We start from the raw sequence: 27,805 nt of genomic DNA on the forward strand, positions 1-27,805 counted from the left end.
TGACTAGAAGCTGTAATAAGTATCAGGGGATAAAGCCTGACTAGAAGATGTAATAAGTATCAGGGGATAATGCCTGATTAGAAGCTGTAATAAGTATCAGGGGATAAAGCCTGACTAGAATCTGTAATAAGTATCAGCGGAAGAAGCCTGACTATAAGCTGTAATAAATATCTTGGGAATAAAGCCTGACTAGAAGCTGTAATACGTATCAGCGGAATAAGCCTGACTAGAAGCTGTAATAAGTATCAGGGGACTAAGCCTGACTAGAAGCTGTAATAAGTATCAGGGGATAAAGCCTGACTAGAAGCTTGAATAATTATCAGGGGATCAGGCCTGACTAGAAGCTGTAATAAGTATTAGCGGATAAAGCCTGACTAAAAGCTGTAATAAGTATCAGGGGATAAAGTTTGACTAGAAGCTGTAATAAGTATCAGGGGATAAAGCCTGACTAGAAGCTGTATTAAGTATCAGGGGATAAAGCCTGACTGGAAGCAGTAATAAGCATCAGGGGATAAAGCCTGACTAGAAGATGCAATAATTATCAGGGGATAAAGCCTGACTAGAAGATGTAATAAGTGACATGGGGGGAGGGGGGGGGGGGATGACTAGAAGCTGCAATATGTATCAGGGGATAAAGCCTGACTAGAAGCTGTAATTAGTAACAGGGGATAAAGCCTGACTTGAAGCTGTAATAAGTATCAGGGGATAAAGCCTGACTAGAAGCTGTAATAAGTATCAGCGGACGAAGTCAGACTAGAAGCTGTAATAAGTATCAGGGGATAAAGCCTGACTAGAAGCTGTAATAAGTATCAGGGGATAAAGCCTGACTAGAAGCTGTAATAAGTATCAGCGGAAGAAGCCTGACTAGAAGCTGTAATAAGTATCAGGGGATAAAGCCTGACTAGAAGCTATATTAAGTATCATGGGATAAAGCCTGACTAGAAGCTGTAATAGATATCAGGGGATAAGGCCTGACTAGAAGCTGTAATAAGTATCAGCGGACGAAGTCAGACTAGAAGCTGTAATAAGTATCAGGGGATAAAGCCTGACTAGAAGCTGTAATACGTCTCAGGGGATAAAGCCTGACTAGAAGCTGTAATAAGTATCAGGGGATGAAGCCTGACTAGAAGCTGTAATTAGTATCAGGGGATAAAGCCTGACTAGAAACTATAATTAGTATCAGGTGATGAAGCTTGACTAGAAGCTCTAATAGGTATCAGGGGAGAAAGCCTGACTAGAAGCTGTAAAAAGTATCAGGGGATAAAGCCTGATTAGAAGCTGTAATAAGTATATGGGGATAAAGCCTGACTAGAAGCTGTGATAAGTATCCTGTGATAAAGCCTGACTAGAAGCTGTAATAAGTATCAGGGGATAAAGCTTGACTAGAAGCTGTAATAAGTATCAAGGGGACAATGCCTGACTAGAAGCTGTAATAAGTATCAGGGGATAAAGCCTGACTAGAAGCTGTAATAAGTATCAGGGGATAAAGCCTGACTAGAATCTGTAATAAGTATCAGGGGACAAAGCCTGACTAAAAGCTATTATAAGTATCAGGGGATAAAGTTTGACTAGAAGCTGTAATAAGTATCATGGGATAAAGCCTGACTAGAAGCTGTAATTAGTAACAGGGGATAAAGCCTGACTAGAATCTGTAATAAGTATCAGGGGACAAAGCCTGACTAAAAGCTATAATAAGTATCAGGGGATAAAGTTTGACTAGAAGCTGTAATAAGTATCAGGGGATAAAGCCTGACTAGAAGCTGTAATAAGTATCCTGTGATAAAGCCTGACTAGAAGCTGTAATAAGTATAGGGGATAAAGTCTGACTAGAAGCTGTAATAAGTATCTTTGGATAAAGCCTGATTAGAAGCTGTAATAAGAATCAGCGGAAGAAGCCTGACTAGAAGCTGTAATAAGTATCAGGGGATAAAGCCTGACTACAAGCTGTAATAAGTATCAGCGGAAGAAGCCTGAATAGAACCTGTAATAAGTATCAGGGGACAAAGCCTGAATAGAAGCTGTAATATGTATCAGGGGATAAAGCCTGACTAGAATCTGTAATAAGTATCCTTTGATAAAGCCTGACTAGAAGCTGTAATAAGTATCAGGGAATAAAGCCTGACTAGAATCTGTAATAAGTATCAGGGGATAAAGCCTGACTAGAAGCTGTAATAAGTATCAGTGGAAGAAGCCTGACTAGAAGCTGTAATAAGTATCAGGGGATAAAGCCTGACTAGAAGCTGGAATAAGTATCAGCGGAAGAAGCCTGACTAGAAGCTGTAATAAGTATCAGGGGACAAAGCCTGACGAGAAGCTGTAATAAGTATCAGGGGATAAAGTTTGACTAGAAGCTGTAATAAGTATCAGGGGATAAAGTTTGACTAGAAGCTGTAATAAGTTTCCTGTGATAAAGCCAGACTAGAAGCTGTAATTAGTAACAGGGGATAAAGCCTGACTAGAAGCTGTAATACATATCAGGGGATAAAACCTGACTAGAAGATGCAATAAGTATCAGGGGATTAAGCCTGACTAAAAGCTGTAATAACTATTAGCGGACAAAGCCTGACTAAAAGCAGTAATAAGTATCAGGGGATAAGGCCTGACTAGAAGCTGTAACAAGTATCAGAGGATAAAGCCTGACTAGAAGCTGTAATAAATATAAGGGGAGAAACACTGACTAGAAGCTGTAATAAGTATCAGGGGATGAAGCCTGTCTAGAAGCTGTAATTAGTATCAGGGGATAAAGCCTGACTAGAAACTGTAATTAGTATCAGGTGATGAAGCTTGACTAGAAGTTCTAATAGGTATCAGGGGATAAAGCCTGACTAGAAGCTGTAAAAAGTATAAGGGGATAAAGCCTGACTAGAAGCTGTAATAAGTATATGGGGATAAAGCCTGACTAGAAGCTGTGATAAGTATCAGGGGATAAAGCCTGACTAGAAGCTGTAATAAGTATATGGGGATAAAACCTTACTAGAAACTGTAATAAGTATCCTGTGATAAAGCCTGACTAGAAGCTGTAATAAGTATCAGGGGATAAAGCCTGACTAGAAGATGTAATAAGTATCAGGGGATAAAGTTTGACTAGAAGCTGTAATAAGTATCAGGGGATAAAGCCTGACTATAAGCTGTATTAAGTATCAGGGGATAAAGCCTGACTAGAAGCTGTATTAAGTATCAGGGAATAAAGCCTGACTAGAAGCTGTAATTAGTAACAGGGGATAAAGCCTGACTAGAAGCTGTAATACATATCACGGGATAAAGCCTGACTAGAAGATGCAATAAGTATCAGGGGATAAGGCCTGACTAGAAGCTGTAATAAGTATATGGGGATAAAGCCTGACTAGAAGCTGTGATAGGTATCCTGTGATAAAGCCTGACTAGAAGCTGTAATAAGTATCAGGGGATAAAGCCTGACTGGAAGCTGTAATAGGTATTAGCGGACAAAGCCTGACTAAAAGCTGTAATAAGTATCAGGGGATAAAGCCTGACTAGAAGCTGTAATAAGTATATGTAGATAAAGCCTGACTAGAAGCTGTAATAAGTATCCTGTGATAAAGCCTGACTAGAAGCTGTAATAAGTATCAGGGGATAAAGTCTGACTAGAAGCTGTAATAAGTATCAGGGGATAAAGCCTGATTAGAAGCTGTAATAAGAATCAGCGGAAGAAGCCTGACTAGAAGCTGTAATAAGTATCAGGGGATAAAGCCTGACTACAAGCTGTAATAAGTATCAGCGGAAGAAGCCTGAATAGAACCTGTAATAAGTATCAGGGGACAAAGCCTGAATAGAAGCTGTAATATGTATCAGGGGATAAAGCCTGACTAGAATCTGTAATAAGTATCCTTTGATAAAGCCTGACTAGAAGCTGTAATAAGTATCAGGGAATAAAACCTGACTAGAAGCTGTAATAAGTATCAGGGAATAAAGCCTGACTAGAATCTGTAATAAGTATCAGGGGATAAAGCCTGACTAGAAGCTGTAATAAGTATCAGTGGAAGAAGCCTGACTAGAAGCTGTAATAAGTATCAGGGGATAAAGCCTGACTAGAAGCTGGAATAAGTATCAGCGGAAGAAGCCTGACTAGAAGCTGTAATAAGTATCAGGGGATAAAACCTGACTAGAAGCTGTCATAAGTATCAGGGGATAAAACCTGACTAGAAGCTGTAATAAGTATCAGGGAATAAAGCCTGACTAGAATCTGTAATAAGTATCAGGGGATAAAGCCTGACTAGAAGCTGTAATAAGTATCAGTGGAAGAAGCCTGACTAGAAGCTGTAATAAGTATCAGGGGATAAAGCCTGACTAGAAGCTGGAATAAGTATCAGCGGAAGAAGCCTGACTAGAAGCTGTAATAAGTATCAGGGGACAAAGCCTGACTAGAAGCTGTAATAAGTATCAGGGGATAAAGTTTGACTAGAAGCTGTAATAAGTATCAGGGGATAAAGTTTGACTAGAAGCTGTAATAAGTTTCCTGTGATAAAGCCAGACTAGAAGCTGTAATTAGTAACAGGGGATAAAGCCTGACTAGAAGCTGTAATACATATCAGGGGATAAAACCTGACTAGAAGATGCAATAAGTATCAGGGGATTAAGCCTGACTAAAAGCTGTAATAACTATTAGCGGACAAAGCCTGACTAAAAGCAGTAATAAGTATCAGGGGATAAGGCCTGACTAGAATCTGTAACAAGTATCAGAGGATAAAGCCTGACTAGAAGCTGTAATAAATATAAGGGGAGAAAGCCTGACTAGAAGCTGTAATAAGTATCAGGGGATGAAGCCTGACTAGAAGCTGTAATTAGTATCAGGGGATAAAGCCTGACTAGAAACTGTAATTAGTATCAGGTGATGAAGCTTGACTAGAAGCTCTAATAGGTATTAGGGGATAAAGCCTGACTAGAAGCTGTAAAAAGTATCAGGGGATAAAGCCTGACTAGAAGCTGTAATAAGTATATGGGGATAAAGCCTGACTAGAAGCTGTGATAAGTATCAGGGGATAAAGCCTGACTAGAAGCTGTAATAAGTATATGGGGATAAAGCCTTACTAGAAACTGTAATAAGTATCCTGTGATAAAGCCTGACTAGAAACTGTAATAAGTATCAGGGGATAAAGCCTGACTAGAAGATGTAATAAGTATCAGGGGATAAAGTTTGACTAGAAGCTGTAATAAGTATCAGGGGATAAAGCCTGACTATAAGCTGTATTAAGTATCAGGGGATAAAGCCTGACTAGAAGCTGTATTAAGTATCAAGGAATAAAGCCTGACTAGAAGCTGTAATTAGTAACAGGGGATAAAGCCTGACTAGAAGCTGTAATACATATCAGGGGATAAAGCCTGACTAGAAGATGCAATAAGTATCAGGGGATAAGGCCTGACTAGAAGCTGTAATAAGTATATGGGGATAAAGCCTGACTAGAAGCTGTGATAGGTATCCTGTGATAAAGCCTGACTAGAAGCTGTAATAGGTATTAGCGGACAAAGCCTGACTAAAAGCTGTAATAAGTATCAGGGGATAAAGCCTGACTAGAAGCTGTAATATGTATATGGGGATAAAGCCTGACTAGAAGCTGTAATAAGTATCAGGGGATAAAGCCTGACTAGAAGATGTAATAGGTATTAGCGGACAAAGCCTGACTAAAAGCTGTAATAAGTATCAGGGGATAAAGTTTGACTAGAAGCTGTAATAAGTATCAGGGGATAAAGCCTGACTATAAGCTGTATTAAGTATCAGGGGATAAAGCCTGACTAGAAGCTGTATTAAGTATCAGGGAATAAAGCCTGACTAGAAGCTGTAATACATATCAGGGGATAAAGCCTGACTAGAAGATGCAATAAGTATCAGGGGATAAGGCCTGACTAGAAGCTGTAATAAGTATATGGGGATAAAGCCTGACTAGAAGCTGTGATACGTATCCTGTGATAAAGCCTGACTAGAAGCTGTAATAAGTATATGGGGATAAAGCCTGACTGGAAGCTGTAATAGGTATTAGCGGACAAAGCCTGACTAAAAGCTGTAATAAGTATCAGGGTATAAATTTTGACTAGAAGCTGTAATAAGTATCAGGGGAGAAAGTCTGACTAGAAGCTGTAATAAGTATCAGGGGATAAAGCCTGACTAGAAGCTGTAATAAGTATATGGGGATAAAGCCTTACTAGAAGCTGTAATAAGTATCCTGTGAAAAAGCCTGACTAGAAGCTGTAAGACGTATCAGGGGATAAAGCCTGACTAGAAGCTGTAATAAGTGTCAGGGGATAAAGTTTGACTAGAAGCTGTAATAAGTATCAGGGGATAAAGCCTGACTAGAAGCTGTATTAAGTATCAGGGAATAAAGCCTGACTAGAAGCTGTAATTACTAACAGGGGATAAAGCCTGACTAGAAGCTGTAATACATATCAGGGGATAAAGCCTGACTAGAAGATGCAAAAGTATCAGGGGATAAGGCCTGACTAGAAGCTGTAATAAGTATATGGGGATAAAGCCTGACTAGAAGCTGTGATAAGTATCCTGTGATAAAGCCTGACTAGAAGCTGTAATAAGTATCAGGGGATAAAGCCTGACTGGAAGCTGTAATAGGTATTAGCGGACAAAGCCTGACTAAAAGCTGTAATAAGTATCAGGGGAAAAAGCCTGACTAGAAGCTGTAATAAGTATATGGGGATAAAGCCTTACTAGAAGCTGTAATAAGTATCCTGTGATAAAGCCTGGCTGTAATAAGTATCAGGGGATAAAGCCTGACTAGAAGATGTAATAGGTATTAGCGGACAAAGCCTGACTAAAAGCTGTAATAAGTATCAGGGGATAAAGTTTGACTAGAAGCTGTAATAAGTATCAGGGGATAAAGCCTGACTATAAGCTGTATTAAGTATCAGGGGATAAAGCCTGACTAGAAGCTGTATTAAGTATCAGGGAATAAAGCCTGACTAGAAGCTGTAATTAGTAACAGGGGATAAAGCCTGACTAGAAGCTGTAATACATATCAGGGGATAAAGCCTGACTAGAAGATGCAATAAGTATCAGGGGATAAGGCCTGACTAGAAGCTGTAATAAGTATATGGGGATAAAGCCTGACTAGAAGCTGTGATAGGTATCCTGTGATAAAGCCTGACTAGAAGCTGTAATAGGTATTAGCGGACAAAGCCTGACTAAAAGCTGTAATAAGTATCAGGGGATAAAGCCTGACTAGAAGCTGTAATATGTATATGGGGATAAAGCCTGACTAGAAGCTGTAATAAGTATCAGGGGATAAAGCCTGACTAGAAGATGTAATAGGTATTAGCGGACAAAGCCTGACTAAAAGCTGTAATAAGTATCAGGGGATAAAGTTTGACTAGAAGCTGTAATAAGTATCAGGGGATAAAGCCTGACTATAAGCTGTATTAAGTATCAGGGGATAAAGCCTGACTAGAAGCTGTATTAAGTATCAGGGAATAAAGCCTGACTAGAAGCTGTAATACATATCAGGGGATAAAGCCTGACTAGAAGATGCAATAAGTATCAGGGGATAAGGCCTGACTAGAAGCTGTAATAAGTATATGGGGATAAAGCCTGACTAGAAGCTGTGATACGTATCCTGTGATAAAGCCTGACTAGAAGCTGTAATAAGTATATGGGGATAAAGCCTGACTGGAAGCTGTAATAGGTATTAGCGGACAAAGCCTGACTAAAAGCTGTAATAAGTATCAGGGTATAAATTTTGACTAGAAGCTGTAATAAGTATCAGGGGAGAAAGTCTGACTAGAAGCTGTAATAAGTATCAGGGGATAAAGCCTGACTAGAAGCTGTAATAAGTATATGGGGATAAAGCCTTACTAGAAGCTGTAATAAGTATCCTGTGAAAAAGCCTGACTAGAAGCTGTAAGAAGTATCAGGGGATAAAGCCTGACTAGAAGCTGTAATAAGTATCAGGGGATAAAGTTTGACTAGAAGCTGTAATAAGTATCAGGGGATAAAGCCTGACTAGAAGCTGTATTAAGTATCAGGGAATAAAGCCTGACTAGAAGCTGTAATTAGTAACAGGGGATAAAGCCTGACTAGAAGCTGTAATACATATCAGGGGATAAAGCCTGACTAGAAGATGCAAAAGTATCAGGGGATAAGGCCTGACTAGAAGCTGTAATAAGTATATGGGGATAAAGCCTGACTAGAAGCTGTGATAAGTATCCTGTGATAAAGCCTGACTAGAAGCTGTAATAAGTATCAGGGGATAAAGCCTGACTGGAAGCTGTAATAGGTATTAGCGGACAAAGCCTGACTAAAAGCTGTAATAAGTATCAGGGGAAAAAGCCTGACTAGAAGCTGTAATAAGTATATGGGGATAAAGCCTTACTAGAAGCTGTAATAAGTATCCTGTGATAAAGCCTGGCTGTAATAAGTATCAGGGGATAAAGCCTGACTAGAAGATGTAATAGGTATTAGCGGACAAAGCCTGACTAAAAGCTGTAATAAGTATCAGGGGATAAAGTTTGACTAGAAGCTGTAATAAGTATCAGGGGATAAAGCCTGACTATAAGCTGTATTAATTATCAGGGGATAAAGCCTGACTAGAAGCTGTATTAAGTATCAGGGAATAAAGCCTGACTAGAAGCTGTAATTAGTAACCGGGGATAAAGCCTGACTAGAAGCTGTAATACATATCAGGGGATAAAACCTGACTAGAAGATGCAATAAGTATCAGGGGATAAAGCCTGACTAGAAGCTGTAATGACTATATGGGGATGAAGCCTGACTAGAAGCTGTAATAAGTATCAGGGGATAAAGCCTGACTAGAAACTGTAATTAGTATCAGATGATGAAGCTTGACTAGAAGATATAATAACTATCAGGGGAGAAAGCCTGACTAGAAGCTGTAATAAGTATCAGCGGAAGAAGCCTGACTAGAAGCTGTAATAAGTATCAGGGGACAAAGCCTGACTAGAAGCTGTAATAAGTATCAGGGGATAAAGCCTAACTAGAAGCTGTAATATGTATCAGGGGATAAAGCCTGACTAGAAGATTCAATAAGTATCAGTGGATAAGGCCTTACTAGAAGCTGTAATAAGTATCCTGTGATAAAGCCTGACTAGAAGCTGTAATAAGTATCCTGTGATAAAGCCTGACTAGAAGCTGTAATAAGTATCAGGGGATCAAGCCTGACTAGAAGATGTAATAGGTATTATTTTATTTTATTTTATTTCACCTTTATTTAACCAGGTAAGCCAGTTGAGAACAGGTTCTCATTTACAACTGCGACCTGGCCAAGATAAAGCAAAGTAGTGCAATAAAAACAACACAGAGTTACATATGGGGTAAAAAAAACATAAAGTCAGAAATACAACAGAAAATATATATACAGTGTGTGCAAATGTAGCAAGTTATGGAGGTAAGGCAATAAATAGGCTATAGTGCAGAATAATTACAATAGTATTAACACTGGAATGCTAGATGTGCAAGAGATGATGTGCAAATAGAGATACTGGGGTGCAAAAGAGCAAAATAAATAACAATATAGGGATGAGGTAGTTGGGTGGGCTAATTTCAGATGGGCTGTGTACAGGTGCAGTGATCGGTAAGGTGCTCTGACAACTGATGCTTAAAGTTATTGAGGGAGATAAGAGTCTCCAGCTTCAGAGATTTTTGCAATTCGTTCCAGTCATTGGCAGCAGAGAACTGGAAGGAATGGCGGCCAAAGGAGGTGTTGGCTTTGGGAATGACCAGTGAGATATACCTGCTGGAGCGCAGACTACGGGTGGGTGCTGCTATGGTGACCAATGAGCTAAGATAAGGCGGGGATTTGCCTAGCAGTGATTTATAGATGGCCTGGAGCCAGTGGGTTTGACGACGAACATGTAGTGAGGACCAGCCAACAAGAGCGTACAGGTCACAGTGGTGGGTAGTGTATGGGGCTTTGGAGACAAAACGGATGGCACTGTGATAGACTACATCCAATTTGCTGAGTAGAGTGTTGGAGGCTATTTTGTAAATGACATCGCCGAAGTCAAGGATCGGTAGGATAGTCAGTTTTACGAGGGCATGTTTGGCAGCATGAGTGAAGGAGGCTTTGTTGCGAAATAGGAAGCCGATTCTAGATTTAACTTTGGATTGGAGATTCTTTATGTGAGTCTGGAAGTTGAGTTTACAGTCTAACCAGACACCTAGATATTTGTAGTTGTCCACATACTCTAGGTCAGACCCGTCGAGAGTGGTGATTCTAGTCGGGTGGGCGGGTGCTAGCAGCGTTCGATTGAAAAGCATGCATTTAGTTTTACTAGTGTTTAAGAGCAGTTGAAGGCTACTGAAGGATTGTTGTATGGCATTGAAGCTCGTTTGGAGGTTTGTTAACACAGTGTCCAATGAAGGGCCAGATGTATACAAAATGGTGTCGGACAAAGCCTGACTAAAAGCTGTAATAAGTATCAGGGGATAAAGTTTGACTAGAAGCTGTAATAAGTATCAGGGGATAAAGCCTGACTAGAAGCTGTAATAAGTATCAGGGGATAAAGCCTGACTAGAAGCTGTAATAAGTATCAGGGGAGAAAGTCTGACTAGAAGCTGTAATAAGTATCAGCGGAAGAAGCCTGACTAGAAGCTGTAATAAGTATCTTGGGAATAAATCCTGACTAGAAGCTGTAATACTTATCAGCGGAAGAAGCCTGACTAGAATCTGTAATAAGTATCAGGGGATAAAGCCTGACTATATGCTGTAATAAGTATCAGCGGAAGAAGCCTGACTAGAAGCTGTAATAAGTATCAGGGGACAAAGCCTGACTAGAAGCTGTAATAATTATCAGGGGATAAAGCCTGACTAGAAGCTGTAATAAGTTTCAAGTGATTAAGCCTGACTAGAAGCTTTAATAAGTATCAGGGGATAAAGCCTGACTAGAAATTGTACGAAGTATCATGGGATAAAGCCTGACTAGAAGCTGTAATAAGTATCAGGGATAAAGCCTGACTAGAAGCTGTAATAAGTATCAGGGGATAAAGCCTGACTAGAAGCTGTAATAAGTTTTAGGGGATGAAGCATGACTAGAAACTGTACGAAGTATCAGGGGATAAAGACTGACTTGAAGCTTTAATAAGTATCAGGTGATAAAGCCTGACTAGAATTTGTAATAAGTATCCGGGTATAAAGACTGTGTCACGATCGTCATGGAGAGACCAAGGCGCAGCGTTGCGGGTGAACATATTATATTTATTAAATGATCACACGATCAAAACAACAAACGAAAAAACGTGACGTCTATGGTTAAACACACACCAACACGAACAAGAAACCACAAACACAACGTGAAAGACAGACAGTTAAATATGGCTCCCAATCAGAGACACCCAGCTGACACTCGTTGCCTCTGATTGGGAGTCACTCAGACCAACATAGAAAAATCAAACCTAGAATTACACACCCTGGCTCAACATAACATTGTCCCCAGAGCCAGGGCGTGACAGACTGACTAGAAGCTGTAATAAGTATCAGGGGATAAAGCCTGACTAGAAGCTGTAATAAGTATCAGGGGATAAAGCCTGACTAGAAGCTGGGAGGAATAGTAGAAACAGATGAATCAATAATAACCACAATTGGAGACTAATTTCGGTCCCATTGTGTTGGTGGGAGCTGGAGGAAATGTGCTGCTCACGGACCCTATCCCTGGAACAATGGCGGTGAGGTCCAGGAGCTGAGGAGGTTCTGTCCATGGACCCCCGTACGAATCACTCCACAGCTCATGTGCTGAGTGGTTAATTGTGTGCGCACACACACACACACACACACTCACACACACACAACACTATAATGGAGAATATATATGGAGTATGTCAGTTCGAACATACAGACAAACTGACACACAGAAAGAAACACACTTACCAAAGCCACATATTCTGTGGCGTGCACACACACACACACACACACACACACACAAACACACGCACACAAACACATACACACACACACACACAAACACACACACACACACACACACACAAACACACACACACACACAAACACAAACACAAACACACACAAACACACACACACACACACACTCACACACACACAAAGTCACACACACACACACACACACACACACACACATGCAGCAAGAGACATTCCTGTGAAGCCGATGTCAATCTGGCACTGAGAAGCCACACATTAATAGTCTGTCCAATGATTGGTTGAGAAAAGCTCTTAATCGGGAGGGACTGCGCGCGTGTGTGTGTATGTCAAACAAACTTAACTTTGGCTCAGATCTGCTCTGGAAGGGGCATCAATAACAACTCAACTAGAAATTATACCCTCAGAAAAAGAGGTTGATAAAACATTGATGTAATCTGAAGTCATTTAATATTAATATTATTACCTTTACAATGCACTGGCTGGCGTGGTTGTTTAAAAAAATAAAAATATTATTACATATTATTAAATGTGTCTGGGATAAAGGCATGCCAGGCTATGGGAGGAGTGCCAACTCTGCTGTGCCACCCCCCTCAGTGACAGCTAGCCACAATGAGAGACACACATCTGTTTCCCTCTATGTCCAGAGAGAGCCAGGGTGGGACGCTACTGCTAACACACAGACACACACACACACACACACACACACACACACACACACACACACACACACACACACACACACACACACACACACACACACACACACACACACACACACACACACACACACAAGCCACCCTTTCCAAAACTCCATTATTTTCCCATCACATTAACATTTACTACAGTAACCAGGACACCTGGCTCCGAATAGGAAATAAGTTAAGACTGAGGTAGGTAGGGTTGGAGTTAAGACTGAGGTAGGTAGGGTTGGAGTTAAGACTGAGGTAGGTAGGGTTGGAGTTAAGACTGAGGTAGGTAGGGTTGGAACCAAAAAAGATTAATTGAAGTACAGTTAAAGATCTAATTAAAAGGCGTGAGAATTGAGAAACAATTGTCTTTCTTCTCCGGCCGCTCAGCTGCAGAGCAACACAATGGGGCTCCTCTCTTCAGTGATCTCCAATGGCTAAATATTTATGACTCCTGGAACCAGATCCAACTTATGGAAACTAAATCTTTAAACACTTTTGGCAGACACATCTCACCACTCGGCTCCATTAACAGATAAATTCTGTTGTTCTCAACAAGCTAATTATAGAGGGCCTGTAGATAGAGAGATATTTACAGTGTTCTCAGAGCCAGGGTCACAAACCAGCTTCTATTCCATCTGTATTTCCTGTGTTTACCACCTGCTCTTTACCACCAGCTCTTTACCACCCGCTCTTTACCACCCGCTCTTTACCACCTCCTCTTTACCACCTCCTCTTTACCACCCGCTCTTTACCACCCGCTCTTTACCACCTGCTCTTTACCACCTCCTCTTTACCACCCGCTCTTTACCACCTGCTCTTTACCACCTCCTCTTTACCACCCGCTCTTTACCACCAGCTCTTTACCACCCACTCCCTCACCACCCGTTCTTTACCACCCGCTCTTTATTAATATATTAGCTGTAGCGATTTACAGAGGTCAGTAATATTTGAATGTCTCACTGAGCTGTGCTGTAAAGCACACAGACACACACACACACATACACCCACACACCCAAACACACACACACACACACACACACACGCACACACACGCACACATTTTATGATTTTGACACTGATAATCACAGATTGAGTGAAATAACCTGAAATGTTGTCTGAAAACCCCCATTGTAAATAAAGATAAACCATGAAAACACAGTACGTCCTGAACTAGTAAATGTAGACGTGATCTTTCTACAAGCAGCACGTGTGGTTCAGTGCGTTGAAAAGGCCAAATGCAGGGGGGGGGGGCAACATCCCACAAAGCCTTCCTGTCTACTGTCTCAGAAGCCGCTGTAGCTTAGCCCTTGCTCGTGGAAACAGTGCAGGGTTTTACACAAGGCTTTTCTCCATCCCCAACACTGGGGTTTCTGCTCAGCAATAGCTGTACAAGTATCCACTGATTAGAAACAAGAGGAGGGAGGGGTCTAGAGAAAGCACATCATTGTTCAGGCCCGCTAGGCTAGCTGCTTCAGTCTGCCCCTTTAGAGGCGCTAGAGTAGCGAGATGAGGTAGTGTCACCCCCCTAATTATTCAGTCAATTCAGCCAATCAGTGAATTATCCCCCTCTGGCCCCGCCTGTTACCGTGTGCCCCTGTACCACTCCAGAAGAGGCAGCAGATAAGAGGATTATGGGTACAGGAATTAGCTCCCACATTAACCCGGGTCGTTTTTCTACCATTGTAACAACCCCAGGCGCTGTTCCAATTAAGCCCAGGAGTACTACAGACCGTCATTAGCATGGACATAATGATATTTAATTCTGAAGCGAACGAGGGGCGACATCTACAAGTGGATATAGGAAATTAAATTTGAATGGAGAGTTTGGAGAGATATGCTCCACTCGCTGCACAATGATCATTCAGTGGATTCTACAACCACACCCGACTCTCCATTATATATACTCATTTAAGTACTGTACTAATGTTTTTAATTTGATGCTAATTCAGATATAGAACATTTCAATAGCGATTAGCCGTGTGATAAATGTCAACATGTGTTTTCCAGAGCTCTTGCCCCGTGTCTATAATTGGATTGTGTTGAATATCACATTTATTTTTCCCTCCCCTACAAATTCAGAGGACTGCAACAGACGAGGGAGGGAGGGAGGGAGAGAGAGAGAGAGAGAGAGAGAGAGAGAGAGAGAGAGAGAGAGAGAGAGAGAGAGAGAGAGAGAGAGAGAGAGAGAGAGACAGAGAGAGAGAGAGAGAGAGAGAGAGGGAGAGAGAGAGAGGGAGAGAGAGAGAGAGCGAGAGAAAGGGAGAGAGAGAGAGAGAGAGAGAGAGAGAGAGAGAGAGAGAGAGAGAGAGAGAGAGAGAGAGAGAGAGAGAGAAAGGGAGAGAGAAAGGGAGAGAGAGAGAGAGAGAGAGAGAGAGAGAGAGAGAGAGAGAGAGAGAGAGAGAGACATCTAAAGAAACCAGATGATCTGGTTCATGCTCATCAGAGCCTTTTATGTTTCTCTCCATACATTAACCTTCTCTACTGAAAAAAATAAACCTTGGAGCGAACAAAACCACGCTGCAAACATTCTCTGTTCCTCTCAGGGACAAAAAAAATGAGGAATAGTCAGGTCTTTACAGGGAGACTCATCGTTGGGTTAGAGTCGTTTTGGCAGTGATTGGTTGAAAAAACACCACAAAGTAGTGTGTGATGTCAACCAAACTTCTGCTACAGCATCCTTACTGAAAACAGAACTTTCTGAACAGAGGTTGATAAAACGTCAGTGAAATGTAAATACTTCAATTAGGCATGCATTATTATTATTGTAGTCTCCCGAGTGGCGCAGTGGTCTAAGGCACTGCTAGCTGTGCCACTAGAGATCCTGGTTCGAATCCAGGCTCTGTCGTAGCTGGCCGCGACCGGGAGACCCATGGGGCGGCGCACAATTGGCCCAGCGTTGTCCAGAGTAGGGGAGGGAATGGCTGGCAGGGATGTAGCTCAGCATGGCGTTTGCAACGCCAGGGTTGTGGGTTCGATTCCCACAGGGGGTATGAAAAAAATAAAATATGTATGCACTAACTGTAAGTTGCTCTGGATAAGAGTGTCTGCTAAATGACTAAAATGTACTAAATGGGTGGATCGGATTAGAATATCATTCATTCAATGCATCATCATTAACAGCAATACAGACATACTGTATTTTCCTCAGTATGCTTCCATTGACCTGCGCTACTCTGATGCATGCATTGGGGCTCTATGATAGTATTTCTATATTTTCATACAGTCCCTGCCTACATCTCCAAGGTGATAAAGGCCCCACTGCTTTGAATGAAAAGAGCCAGAAGGCAGACAGTCAAAGTTTTCCTAACCCATACCCTGAATGTGTCACAGCACGTAAATAGGGCTGGCTACTGAATTTTGATCAGGATGAGAGATAGACGGCTATAGCTCTACACCGTAGACCTCCCTCTCATCTCCGTACTCATTAGTGTCGAGCAGACACATAAAAGCGAAAGATTAAAGGCGGGTGAAGATAAAAAAAGATTTGGGTGTGTTTGACGAGAAGTGAGTTCACGGGCTTGTGTGTGTGTGGTAAACTGTCAATTACGGATAACAAACATTGAACGTTTGAACAAAACGAAGGATGAATTATGCAAGGCCACACAAACAGAGCAGATAGGCATACCGACCGGCTCAGTTGGTAGAGCACGGCGCTTGCAACGCCAGGGTTGTGGGTTCGTTTCCCACGGGGGGACCAGTACGGAGAAAGAAAAATAAGTATCAAATGAATGCACCCACCCTGTAAGTGGCTCTGGATAAGAATGTCTGCTAAATGACTAACATGTTATATATGACTGAGTTTGATATGTGTAATCTGCATGACATTTGTATATTCTAATTACCCAATGTAACTGTATAGAGATGTACTGTAAGGCCTAGATCCAATCAGCGATAGCCGACACCACACATAGCTGATGTTTTGGCAGTGTTGGAGGTGGAACTGCATTGGAGCTAGAGGCTTTCACGGGGTCCCAAAAAAAAGTTAGACCCGTTCCGAAATGGACCTGGAGCTTTTTCACCCGGACCCGATATGCATAAATCAAAAATAAACAATTATATAGAGAGCAGTTCCGAGCGGACCCGAGGACAACTAGACCCGTTCCGTATAGACCTGGTCGGATCCAGACCCAATCCGAGGGAGGGACAGCAGAAAAGGCTATTTTGAAGCTACTTTATTCACCGGAGCTGATAAAGAGTGAGGGAGAGGAGGTAGAGAGAGGTGACGCACAGTGGCAGTGCTGTGTGTGTAGGCTACTGTGAGTGTGAGAGGAGGTAGAGAGAGGTGACGCACAGTGGCAGTGCTGTGTGTGTGTAGGCTACTGTGAGTGTGAGAGGAGGTAGAGAGAGGTGACGCACAGTGGCAGTGCTGTGTGTGTAGGCTACTGTGAGTGTGAGAGGAGGTAGAGAGAGGTGACGCACAGTGGCAGTGCTGTGTGTGTGTAGGCTACTGTGAGTGTGAGAGGAGATAGAGAGAGGTGACGCACAGTGGCAGTGCTGTGTGTGTAGGCTACTGTGAGTGTGAGAGGAGATAGAGAGAGGTGACGCACAGTGGCAGTGCTGTGTGTGTAGGCTACTGTGAGTGTGAGAGGAGGTAGAGAGAGGTGACGCACAGTGGCAGTGCTGTGTGTGTAGGCTACTGTGAGTGTGAGAGGAGATAGAGAGAGGTGACGCACAGTGGCAGTGCTGTGTGTGTAGGCTACTGTGAGTGTGAGAGGAGGTAGAGAGAGGTGACGCACAGTGGCAGTGCTGTGTGTGTAGGCTACTGTGAGTGTGAGAGGAGGTAGAGAGAGGTGACGCACAGTGGCAGTGCTGTGTGTGTGTAGGCTACTGTGAGTGTGAGAGGAGGTAGAGAGAGGTGACGCACAGTGGCAGTGCTGTGTGTGTAGGCTACTGTGAGTGTGAGAGGAGATAGAGAGAGGTGACGCACAGTGGCAGTGCTGTGTGTGTGTAGGCTACTGTGAGTGTGAGAGGAGGTAGAGAGGTGACGCACAGTGGCAGTGCTGTGTGTGTAGGCTACTGTGAGTGTGAGAGGAGGCAGAGAGAGGTGACGCACAGTGGCATTGCTGTGTGTGTAGGCTACTGTGAGTGTGAGAGGAGGCAGAGAGAGGTGACGCACAGTGGCAGTGCTGTGTGTGTAGGCTACTGTGAGTGTGAGAGGAGGTAGAGAGAGGTGACGCACAGTGGCAGTGCTGTGTGTGTAGGCTACTGTGAGTGTGAGAGGAGGCAGAGAGAGACGACGCACAGTGGCAGTGCTGTGTGTGTAGGCTACTGTGAGTGTGAGAGGAGATAGAGAGAGGTGACGCACAGTGGCAGTGCTGTGTGTGTAGGCTACTGTGAGTGTGAGAGGAGGTAGAGAGAGGTGACGCACAGTGGCAGTGCTGTGTGTGTAGGCTACTGTGAGTGTGAGAGGAGATAGAGAGAGGTGACGCACAGTGGCAGTGCTGTGTGTGTGTAGGCTACTGTGAGTGTGAGAGGAGGTAGAGAGAGGTGACGCACAGTGGCAGTGCTGTGTGTGTAGGCTACTGTGAGTGTGAGAGGAGGTAGAGAGAGGTGACGCACAGTGGCAGTGCTGTGTGTGTAGGCTACTGTGAGTGTGAGAGGAGGTAGAGAGAGGTGACGCACAGTGGCAGTGCTGTGTGTGTAGGCTACTGTGAGTGTGAGAGGAAGTAGAGAGAGGTGACGCACAGTGGCAGTGCTGTGTGTGTGTAGGCTACTGTGAGTGTGAGAGGAGATAGAGAGAGGTGACGCACAGTGGCAGTGCTGTGTGTGTAGGCTACTGTGAGTGTGAGAGGAGATAGAGAGAGGTGACGCACAGTGGCAGTGCTGTGTGTGTAGGCTACTGTGAGTGTGAGAGGAGGTAGAGAGAGGTGACGCACAGTGGCAGTGCTGTTTGTGTAGACTACTGTGAGTGTGAGCGTGTGACACAGGAACAGGAAGGAGGAGGGAGAGACAAGAGACAGCAACTAACCAAGCAGACTCCCTCTACAGTAGACTAATAGCTGCCATAGCTAGGTTATTTATCATCAATATGATTACGTAGTGCCTGTCTTGACTGCATCAAACCGGGAGAAGCTAGTTAAGCTAGCTAGCTAGCTAGCTAGGCTAATTGAGGCTGCATGCGCTTTCTCATCCTACAGTAACAAACAACAACAACTCCATTCAGAATATAAATTAGCAGCCTACCTGTTGGCTCTTGTTCATTGTAGCCTATCCTTCTCCTTTAACTTTTAATTCCGTCATTTTAATTCCATCTTCCATTGATTAGATATCTCCTAACTTTTGCCACACAAGGAGGTTATATGACTGTAGCATATTGCCGCTTTGATGACTTATGATTGGCCAACAATAACAACAAGCTACACGCGCCACTCTCGTGAAAAGCAAAGAGCAGCAGTTTATCTCTCTATCTCTCTCTCTCTCTCTCTAAAACAATTACACATACCCGAGACCTGTGACAATCATATCAGGTCCTACCCAGACCCGTGACATTACTTTGAATTCTGGATCCGGACCTGCTCAGGTCCCGGATCGGGTCTCGGGTATTCAGGTACAGGTGGATCCGTGAAGACCTCTAGTTGGAGCTGTCCAATCGGTGAGCAGCTGCTCTCATGATCATTGTCAGGAAGCCACACCTGTCCCACTCGCGTTAGAAGTTCAGAGCGAGAAAGTGTAGGTTACATAGAAATAATGACGGTCTAATTGAAAATCATTCAATTAAATAATTAGGATTTCTGTCAGCCTAATGGAGTGTTCTTAATGCGACTCCGTGCATCCAATGGTAATGTCCGCTTTAGGTATAATGCCGGGAGCCGCTTGTGGATTTGACAGCTCTAACACAGTTCCGCCTCCGACACCGTCAAAAACATCAGCTATGCGGATGTCGGCTAAAGCGGATCTGATTGAATCGACTGAACCTAAATGTGTTTGACTAGTGTTTTTCTATGTGTCCTATGTAACTTAAGCCGTCTGAATGATATACCTGCATGTGAACAAATAATACATACTTATACTGTGTTGTGCCAAATTCAACATGGCGTCTGTGTTTAGTGCCTCACGTACCTTGAGCTCGCGGAAGAAGATGCTGCTCCGGGCCCACTCCACGATCGAGAACAGCGTCTGGTCGGCCATCTTGCACATAAGGCCGAACGTGTTGAGTTTGTCGTGCTTCCCCCGGCTGGCCTGCTCCTGCTGCAGGTAGGTCAGGATCTTGGTCTGCACCTGGGGCTCATCGGGCTCACACTTCAGCAGCTCCACTATGAGGTGTGGGAAGCTGGGCGGCGAGCCCGTCTGGTACACGTCCATGTACGGGTTGTAACCCATGATGGACTCGGGCGAGCTGGTGTACGGGTCCGGGTACTCTGACTTGATGGTGCGGGTGCTATGGAAGTGGCCGTAGGCCGCCTGGTAGCCCTGGAGGGAACCAGTGTGGGGGGGCATGGCCATGCTGATGGGCGACGTGATGAAGGGGCTGCGGTCGTAGTCTGTGTGGGGCAGGGCGGCATGGTGCGGGTGGCCGTGGTGGCTGAGCGGCAGGCCCTTGGAGGCGGCCTGGTGGATGTTCTGGATGGCCGAGGAGATGGTGAGGTCGGTGGGCACCGCCTGCATCACCTGGGTCATGGCCTCGATCTTCAGGCCGTTGGCGCGGATCAGCGCCTTCTTCTGCTGCTTGAGCGCCCGGTCACGCTTGTACATGGGGCCAAACTTGTTGCGGCCGCCGCGCATGCGGTCCGCCCTCACAGCTGACGGCGAGACAGACAGACAGGAGAGGAAAGACAGGAGGATGTTAGTGACATCATCACATCTAGTAAACTGACTAGGAATACATTCTCATCTAGTAATCTGACTAGGGACATATTTTCCGGGGATCCTTTGCAGGGGGAAGGAGAGGAAAATAAATTAGCGATTGATAAACGCCATGGTATTCTAGTTAACCCAGTAGTTTTCAAATCTGAGTTCTCTGAGTGCAAATAGGCAGCTCATGGGTGTTTAAGACCTCTGACCTCATTCATGACTCCCATGCAGTGGTGTAAAGTACTTAAGTAAAAATACTTTAAAGTACTACTTAAGTAGTTTTTTGGGGGTATCTGTACTTTACTATTGATATTTTTGACAACTTCTACTTCACTACATTCCTAAAGAAAAGTATGTACTTTGTACTCCGTACATTTTCCCTGACACCCAAAAGTACTCATTACATTTTGAATGCTCAGCAGGACAGGGAAATGGGCCAATTCACGCACTTATCAAGAGAACATCCCTGGTCATCCCTACTGCCTCTGATCTGGTGGACACACTAAACACAAATGGTTTGTTTGTAAATGATGTCTGAGTGTTGGTGTGTGCCCCTGGCTACCTGTCTGAGTGTTGGTGTGTGCCCCTGGCTACCTGTCTGAGTGTTGGTGTGTGCCCCTGGCTACCTGTCTGAGTGTTGGAGTGTGCCCCTGGCTACCTGTCTGAGTGTTGGTGTGTGCCCCTGGCTACCTGTCTGAGTGTTGGTGTGTGCCCCTGGCTACCTGTCTGAGTGTTGGTGTGTGCCCCTGGCTACCTGTCTGAGTGTTGGTGTGTGCCCCTGGCTACCTGTCTGAGTGTTGGTGTGTGCCCCTGGCTACCTGTCTGAGTGTTGGTGTGTGCCCCTGGCTACCTGTCTGAGTGTTGGTGTGTGCCCCTGGCTACCTGTCTGAGTGTTGGTGTGTGCCCCTGGCTACCTGTCTGAGTGTTGGTGTGTGCCCCTGGCTACCTGTCTGAGTGTTGGTGTGTGCCCCTGGCTACCTGTCTGAGTGTTGGTGTGTGCCCCTGGCTACCTGTCTGAGTGTTGGTGCGTGCCCCTGGCTACCTGTCTGAGTGTTGGTGTGTGCCCCTGGCTACCTGTCTGAGTGTTGGTGTGTGCCCCTGGCTACCTGTCTGAGTGTTGGTGTGTGCCCCTGGCTACCTGTCTGAGTGTTGGTGTGTGCCCCTGGCTACCTGTCTGAGTGTTGGTGTGTGCCCCTGGCTACCTGTCTGAGTGTTGGTGTGTGCCCCTGGCTATCTGTCTGAGTGTTGGTGTGTGCCCCTGGCTATCCGTAAATAAAATAAAAAACAAGAAAATAGTGCCACCTGATTTGTATGATATAAGGAATCTAAAATTATTCATACTTTTACTTTTGATACTTAAGTATCTTTTAGCAATTACATTTACTTGTGATACATAAATATATTTAAAACCAGATACTTTTAGTTTTTTACTGGAGTAGTATTTTACTGGGTGACTTTCACTTTTACTTGAGTCATTTTCTGTTAAGGTATCTTTACTTTTACTCAAGTATGACAATTGAGTACTTTTTCCACCACTGCTCCCATGTGTTCTCGACACAGAACCCACAACAAACTATTTGCATTGATGAATCATAGAGATATCACAGCTCACCTTTCAACTAGTAATTCATGCATCTCAAGAAAATTGATTTCATCAATGACAATTCAACTTTGTGTTGACCTTTGTACTCATAGAACTCGGATGTCTCAGAGCAGGAAAATACAACCTTGTAATAACGTGTTACCTTTTACAAGCATGGCACGTTTTGTCACTTGACAGGTCGTAAATGCTAGTTACTCATTGATCTGAAACAGTAACTTTTATGAACCTATGTAATACTAATACATACCAGACAACAAGGCTAGCAGTCATTTCTCTAAGCATGTTGTTTGTCCAAATGAGCAGTGAGGTCAAAAATCAACATTGAAAAAGTGTTAACACTGAAAATGATTTACCCCCTTATTCAAAAACACTCAAATGTATTAACACTAAGAATTGCCCTAATTCAAAACACTGGAAAGTGTTAACTCTGAAAATCAAACCAGAGTACGAACATGACAAAATAATTACATTTCCTAATGATCGCAAAACATAAAATGAAAATCCCAGCAGAATCCTGAATGATCCCCGAATTCCGAGGATCACGGCTTCATCGGCGCTTGTGAATGAGACTGTCTCCATGGCGAACAGCAGATCATGTATGATGCAATGGGGGGTGACTCTCTCTCTCTCTCTCTCTCTCTCTCTCTCTCTCTCTCTCTCTCTCTCTCTCTCTCTCTCTCTCTCTCTCTCTCTCTCTCTCTCTCTCTCTCTCTCTCTCTCTCTCTCTCTCTCTCTCTCTCTCTCTCTCTCTCTCTCTCTCTCTCTCTCTCTCTCTCTCTCTCTGTCGGGGAAAAACCTATTATTTATTTATGCTTAATTATTTATCTCTTCTGCCCGGCTGTGGTGGAGTGGGGCAGGCAGCAGACTGGTGCGGCTTGGGCTAGTGGGCGTGTGGACATCTGGGGGTTCCGAGAGCCCACCCACGACCTAACCGACCCCCGTTCCATCCCTCCAGTACTTGCCCAACAGCTGCCGTGGGAGGAGTTTTAATGGTCTGTCACAGTGGTGGTGATCTGAGGGGGCTGGCCCAACAGCTGCCGTGGGAGGAGTTTTAATGGTCTGTCACAGTGGTGGTGATCTGAGGGGGCTGGCCCAACAGCTGCCGTGGGAGGAGCTTTAATGGTCTGTCACAGTGGTGGTGATCTGAGGGGGCTGGCCCAACAGCTGCTGTGGGAGGAGCTTTAATGGTATGTCACAGTGGTGGTGATCTGAGGGGGCTGGCCCAACAGCTGCCGTGGGAGGAGCTTTAATGGTCTGTCACAGTGGTGGTGATCTGAGGGGGCTGGCCCAACAGCTGCTGTGGGAGGAGCTTTAATGGTCTGTCACAGTGGTGGTGATCTGAGGGAGGGGCCGAGAGAAGAGAGCACAGGGGCACACACACCTAGCAGCACTGATCAGAGAGAAGTAGAGGAGTACAGAAGTTGACAAACACACACGCACACACACACACACACACATAAACACATACACACACACACATACACACACACACACATGCATACGCGCACACACACACACATACACACGCACACACACACCACAGGGTCTTTTGCACAACCACCCCAGAGCTGTTCACACAGACACCTACACACACACACACAGACACACAGACAAACAGAAACCTGGTACACAGACTTACAAACACACACGCTTCCCTGTCAGCCACTAACACACACACACCACCGAGACCCCAACATGCTGGAGGTGGTCAAACCCGCCACTCCATCCCAGCAATTAACATGGCCTTTAAATTTTTTATCACAAAACAATGTCTTTTTATTGGCCACATGCGCCGAATACAACAGGTGCAGACATTACAGTGAAATGCTTACTTACAGCCCTTAACCAACAGTGCATTTATTTTTTAAATAAAAAAGTAAAATAAAACAACAGGGAAGTGTTGACAAAAAAAGAGCAGAAGTAAAATAAAATAACAGTAGGGAGGGTATATATACAGGGGGGTACCAGTGCAGAGTCAATGTGCGGGGGTAGTTGAGGTAGTTAAAGTAATATGTACATGTGGGTAGAGTTAAAGTGACTATGCATTAATAATTAACAGAGTAGCAGCAGCGTAAAAATATGTGGTGGGGGGTGGGGGTGGGGGGGCAGTGCAAATAATCCGGGTAGCCATGATTAGCTGTTCAGGAGTCTTATGACCTGGGGGTAGAAGCTGTTGAAAAGTATTTTGGACCTAGACTTGGCACTCCGGTACAGCTTGCCGTGCGGTAGCAGAGAGAACAGTCTATGACTAGGGTGGCTGGAGTCTTTGACAATTTTGAGGGCCTTCCTCTGACACCGCCTGGTATAGAGGTCCTGGATGGCAGGAAGCTTGGCCCCAGTGATGTACTGGGCTGTATGTACTACCCTCTGTAGTGCCTTGCGGTCGGAGGCCGAGCAGTTGCCATACCAGGCGGTGATGCAACCAGACAGGATGCTCTCGATGGTGCAGCTGTATAATTATTTGAGGATCTGAGGACCCATGCCGAATCTTTTCAGTCTCCTGAGGGGGAATAGGCTTTGTCGTGTCCTCTTCACGACTATCTTGGTGTGTTTGGACCATGATAGTTCGTTGGTGATGTGGACACCAAGGAACTTGAAGCTCTCAACCTGCTCCACTACAGCCCCGTCGATGAGAATGGGGGCGTGCTCAGTCCTCTTTTTTTTCCTGTAGTCCACAATCATCTCCTTTGTCTTGGTCACGTTGAGGGAGAGGTTGTTATCCTGGCACCACACGGCCAGGTCTCTGACCTCCTCCCTATAGGCTGTCTGATCGTTGTTGGTGATCAGGCCTACCACTGTTGTGTCGTCGGCCAACTTAATGATGGTGTTGGAGTCGTGCCTGTTCATGCAGTCATGGGTGAACAGGGAGTAGAGGAGGGGACTGAGCAGGCACCCCTGAGGGGCCCCCGTGTTGAGGATCAGTGTAGCAGATGTGTTGTTACCTACCCTTACCACCTGGGGGCGGCCCGTCAGGAAGTCCAGGATCCAGTTGCAGAGGGAGGTGTTTAGTCCCAGGATCCTTAGCTTAGTGATGAGCTTTGAGGGCACTATGGTGTTGAATGCTGAGCTGTAGTCAATGAATAACATTCTCACGTAGGTGTTCCTCTTGTCCAGGTGGGAAAGGGCAGTGTGGAGTGCAATAGAGATTGCATCATCTGTGGATCTGTTGGGGCGGTATGCAAATTGGAGTGGGTCTAGGGTTTCTGGGATAATGGTGTTGATGTGAGCCATGACCAGCTTTTCAAAGCCCTTCATGACTACAGACGTCAGTGCTACGGGTCGGTAGTCATTTAGGCAGGTTATCTCAGTGTCCTTGGGCACGGGGACTATGGTGGTCTGCTTGAAACATGCTGGTATTACAGACTCAGTCAGGGACACACGTCCTGGTAATCCGTCTGGCCCTGCGGCCTTGTGAATGTTGACCTGCTTAAAGGTCTTACTCACATCAGCTACGGAGAGCGTGATCACATAGTCATCCGGAACAGCTGGTGCTCTCATGCATGCTTCAGTGTTGCTTGCCTCGAAGCAAGCATAGAAGTGGTTTAGCTCGTCTGGAAGTCTTGTGTCACTGGGCAGCTCGCGGCTGTGCTTCCCTTTGTAGTCTGCAATTGTTTGTAATAAATGGCACCCTACTCCCTATATAGTGCACTATTTTTGACCAGAGCCCTATGATACAGTATGAAGGTGAAAATGGTGCCATTTGGAACATGGCTCCTGTGTATCCGTGATATGTTATTGTAGTGACCTGAACTATTAATGACAGAGCAACAGGGAAATGATTGAGCTGAAAACTAATAGTCTGACATTTTGAGAAATCACAATTAGGTCTGAACTTGGAACTCACATCATAAATAAAGGGGCTTTTTTGATAGCAGGTTTTTCCCCTTCTCTTTCACCTTCCTTGTGTCTATTTAAACAAGGTTATTTACATGTGTGTCGTACAGATACATCTGGGATGGGGCTCAGGCATGGGGCCTTAGATGTGGGATAGGCATTGGGGTTGGGGTTTAAAACTGGGGTATGGAGCTGAGGCTGTGGACTATGACTGATGTATAAAGCTGGGGCTGGGTTGTAGGGCTTGGGTATAAGACAGGAGCTGAGGTATAGGGCTGGGGTATAAGACAGGAGCTGGGGTATAGGGCTGGGGCTGGGGTATAAGACAGGAGCTGGGGTATAGGGCTGGGGCTGGGGTATAAGACAGGAGCTGAGGTATAGGGCTGGGGTATAAGACAGGAGCTGAGGTATAGGGCTGGGGTATAAGACAGGAGCTGGGGTAAAAGGTAAACCATCTATCAGGGCGTTAGGTCAAAGGTAAACCATCTATCAGGGCGTTAGGTCAAAGGTAAACCATCTATCAGGGCGTTAGGTCAAAGGTAAACCAATCTATCAGGGCATTAGGTCAAAGATAAACCATCTATCAGGGCGTTAGGTCAAAGATAAACCATCTATCAGGGCATTAGGTCAAAGGTAAACCATTTATCAGGGCATTAGGTCAAAGATAAACCATCTATCAGGGCGTTAGGTCAAAGATAAACCATCTATCAGGGCATTAGGTCAAAGGTAAACCATTTATCAGGGCATTAGGTCAAAGATAAACCATCTATCAGGGCATTAGGTCAAAGGTAAACCATTTATCAGGGCATTGGGTCAAAGGTAAACCATTTATCAGGGCATTAGGTCAAAGGTAAACCATCTATCAGGGCATTAGGTCAAAGGTAAACCAATCTATCAGGGCATTAGGTCAAAGATAAACCATCGATCAGGGCGTTAGGTCAAAGATAAACCATCTATCAGGGCATTAGGTCAAAGGTAAACCATTTATCAGGGCATTAGGTCAAAGGTAAACCATCTATCAGGGCATTAGGTCAAAGGTAAACCATCTATCAGGGCATAAGGTCAAAGGTAAACCATCTATCAGGGCATTAGGCCAGAGGTAAACCAATCTATCAGGGCATTAGGTCAAAGATAAACCATCTATCAGGGCGTTAGGTCAAAGATAAACCATCTATCAGGGCATTAGGTCAAAGGTAAACCATTTATCAGGGCATTAGGTCAAAGATAAACCATCTATCAGGGCGTTAGGTCAAAGATAAACCATCTATCAGGGCATTAGGTCAAAGGTAAACCATTTATCAGGGCATTAGGTCAAAGATAAACCATCTATCAGGGCATTAGGTCAAAGGTAAACCATTTATCAGGGCATTGGGTCAAAGGTAAACCATTTATCAGGGCATTAGGTCAAAGGTAAACCATCTATCAGGGCATTAGGTCAAAGGTAAACCAATCTATCAGGGCATTAGGTCAAAGATAAACCATCGATCAGGGCGTTAGGTCAAAGATAAACCATCTATCAGGGCATTAGGTCAAAGGTAAACCATTTATCAGGGCATTAGGTCAAAGATAAACCATCTATCAGGGCATTAGGTCAAAGATAAACCATCTATCAGGGCATTAGGTCAAAGGTAAACCATCTATCAGGGCATTAGGTCAAAGGTAAACCATCTATCAGGGCATTAGGTCAAAGGTAAACCATCTATCAGGGCATTAGGTCAAAGGTAAACCATCTATCAGGGCATAAGGTCAAAGGTAAACCATCTATCAGGGCATTAGGCCAGAGGTAAACCATCTATCAGGGCATTAGGTCAAAGGTAAACCATCTATCAGGGCAATAGGTCAAAGGTAAACCATCTATCAGGGCATTAGGCCAGAGGTAAACCATCTATCAGGGCATTAGGTCAAAGGTAAACCATCTATCAGGGCATAAGGTCAAAGGTAAACCATCTATCAGGGCATTAGGCCAGAGGTAAACCATCTATCAGGGCATAAATACACAACAAAAGGATATCTTAGGG

The 27,805-nt window shown here is 44.4% G+C and overlaps 1 protein-coding gene across 1 annotated transcript in view; it reads right to left on the reverse strand.

Moving 5' to 3' along the window:
• LOC311137690 (nuclear receptor subfamily 5 group A member 2-like) overlaps window positions 1-27,805 on the reverse strand; it is a 206,899-nt gene that overhangs the window by 152,180 nt on the left and 26,914 nt on the right. Inside the window, exon 5 of the mRNA XM_084172235.1 lies at window positions 19,619-20,298. Coding sequence (XP_084028361.1) covers window positions 19,619-20,298 — 680 coding nt within the window. The remainder of the gene's footprint in view (window positions 1-19,618; window positions 20,299-27,805) is intronic.

Source organism: Coregonus lavaretus, assembly GCF_964263955.1.
Source record: "Coregonus lavaretus genome assembly, chromosome: 11".
Taxonomy (NCBI): domain Eukaryota; kingdom Metazoa; phylum Chordata; class Actinopteri; order Salmoniformes; family Salmonidae; genus Coregonus; species Coregonus lavaretus.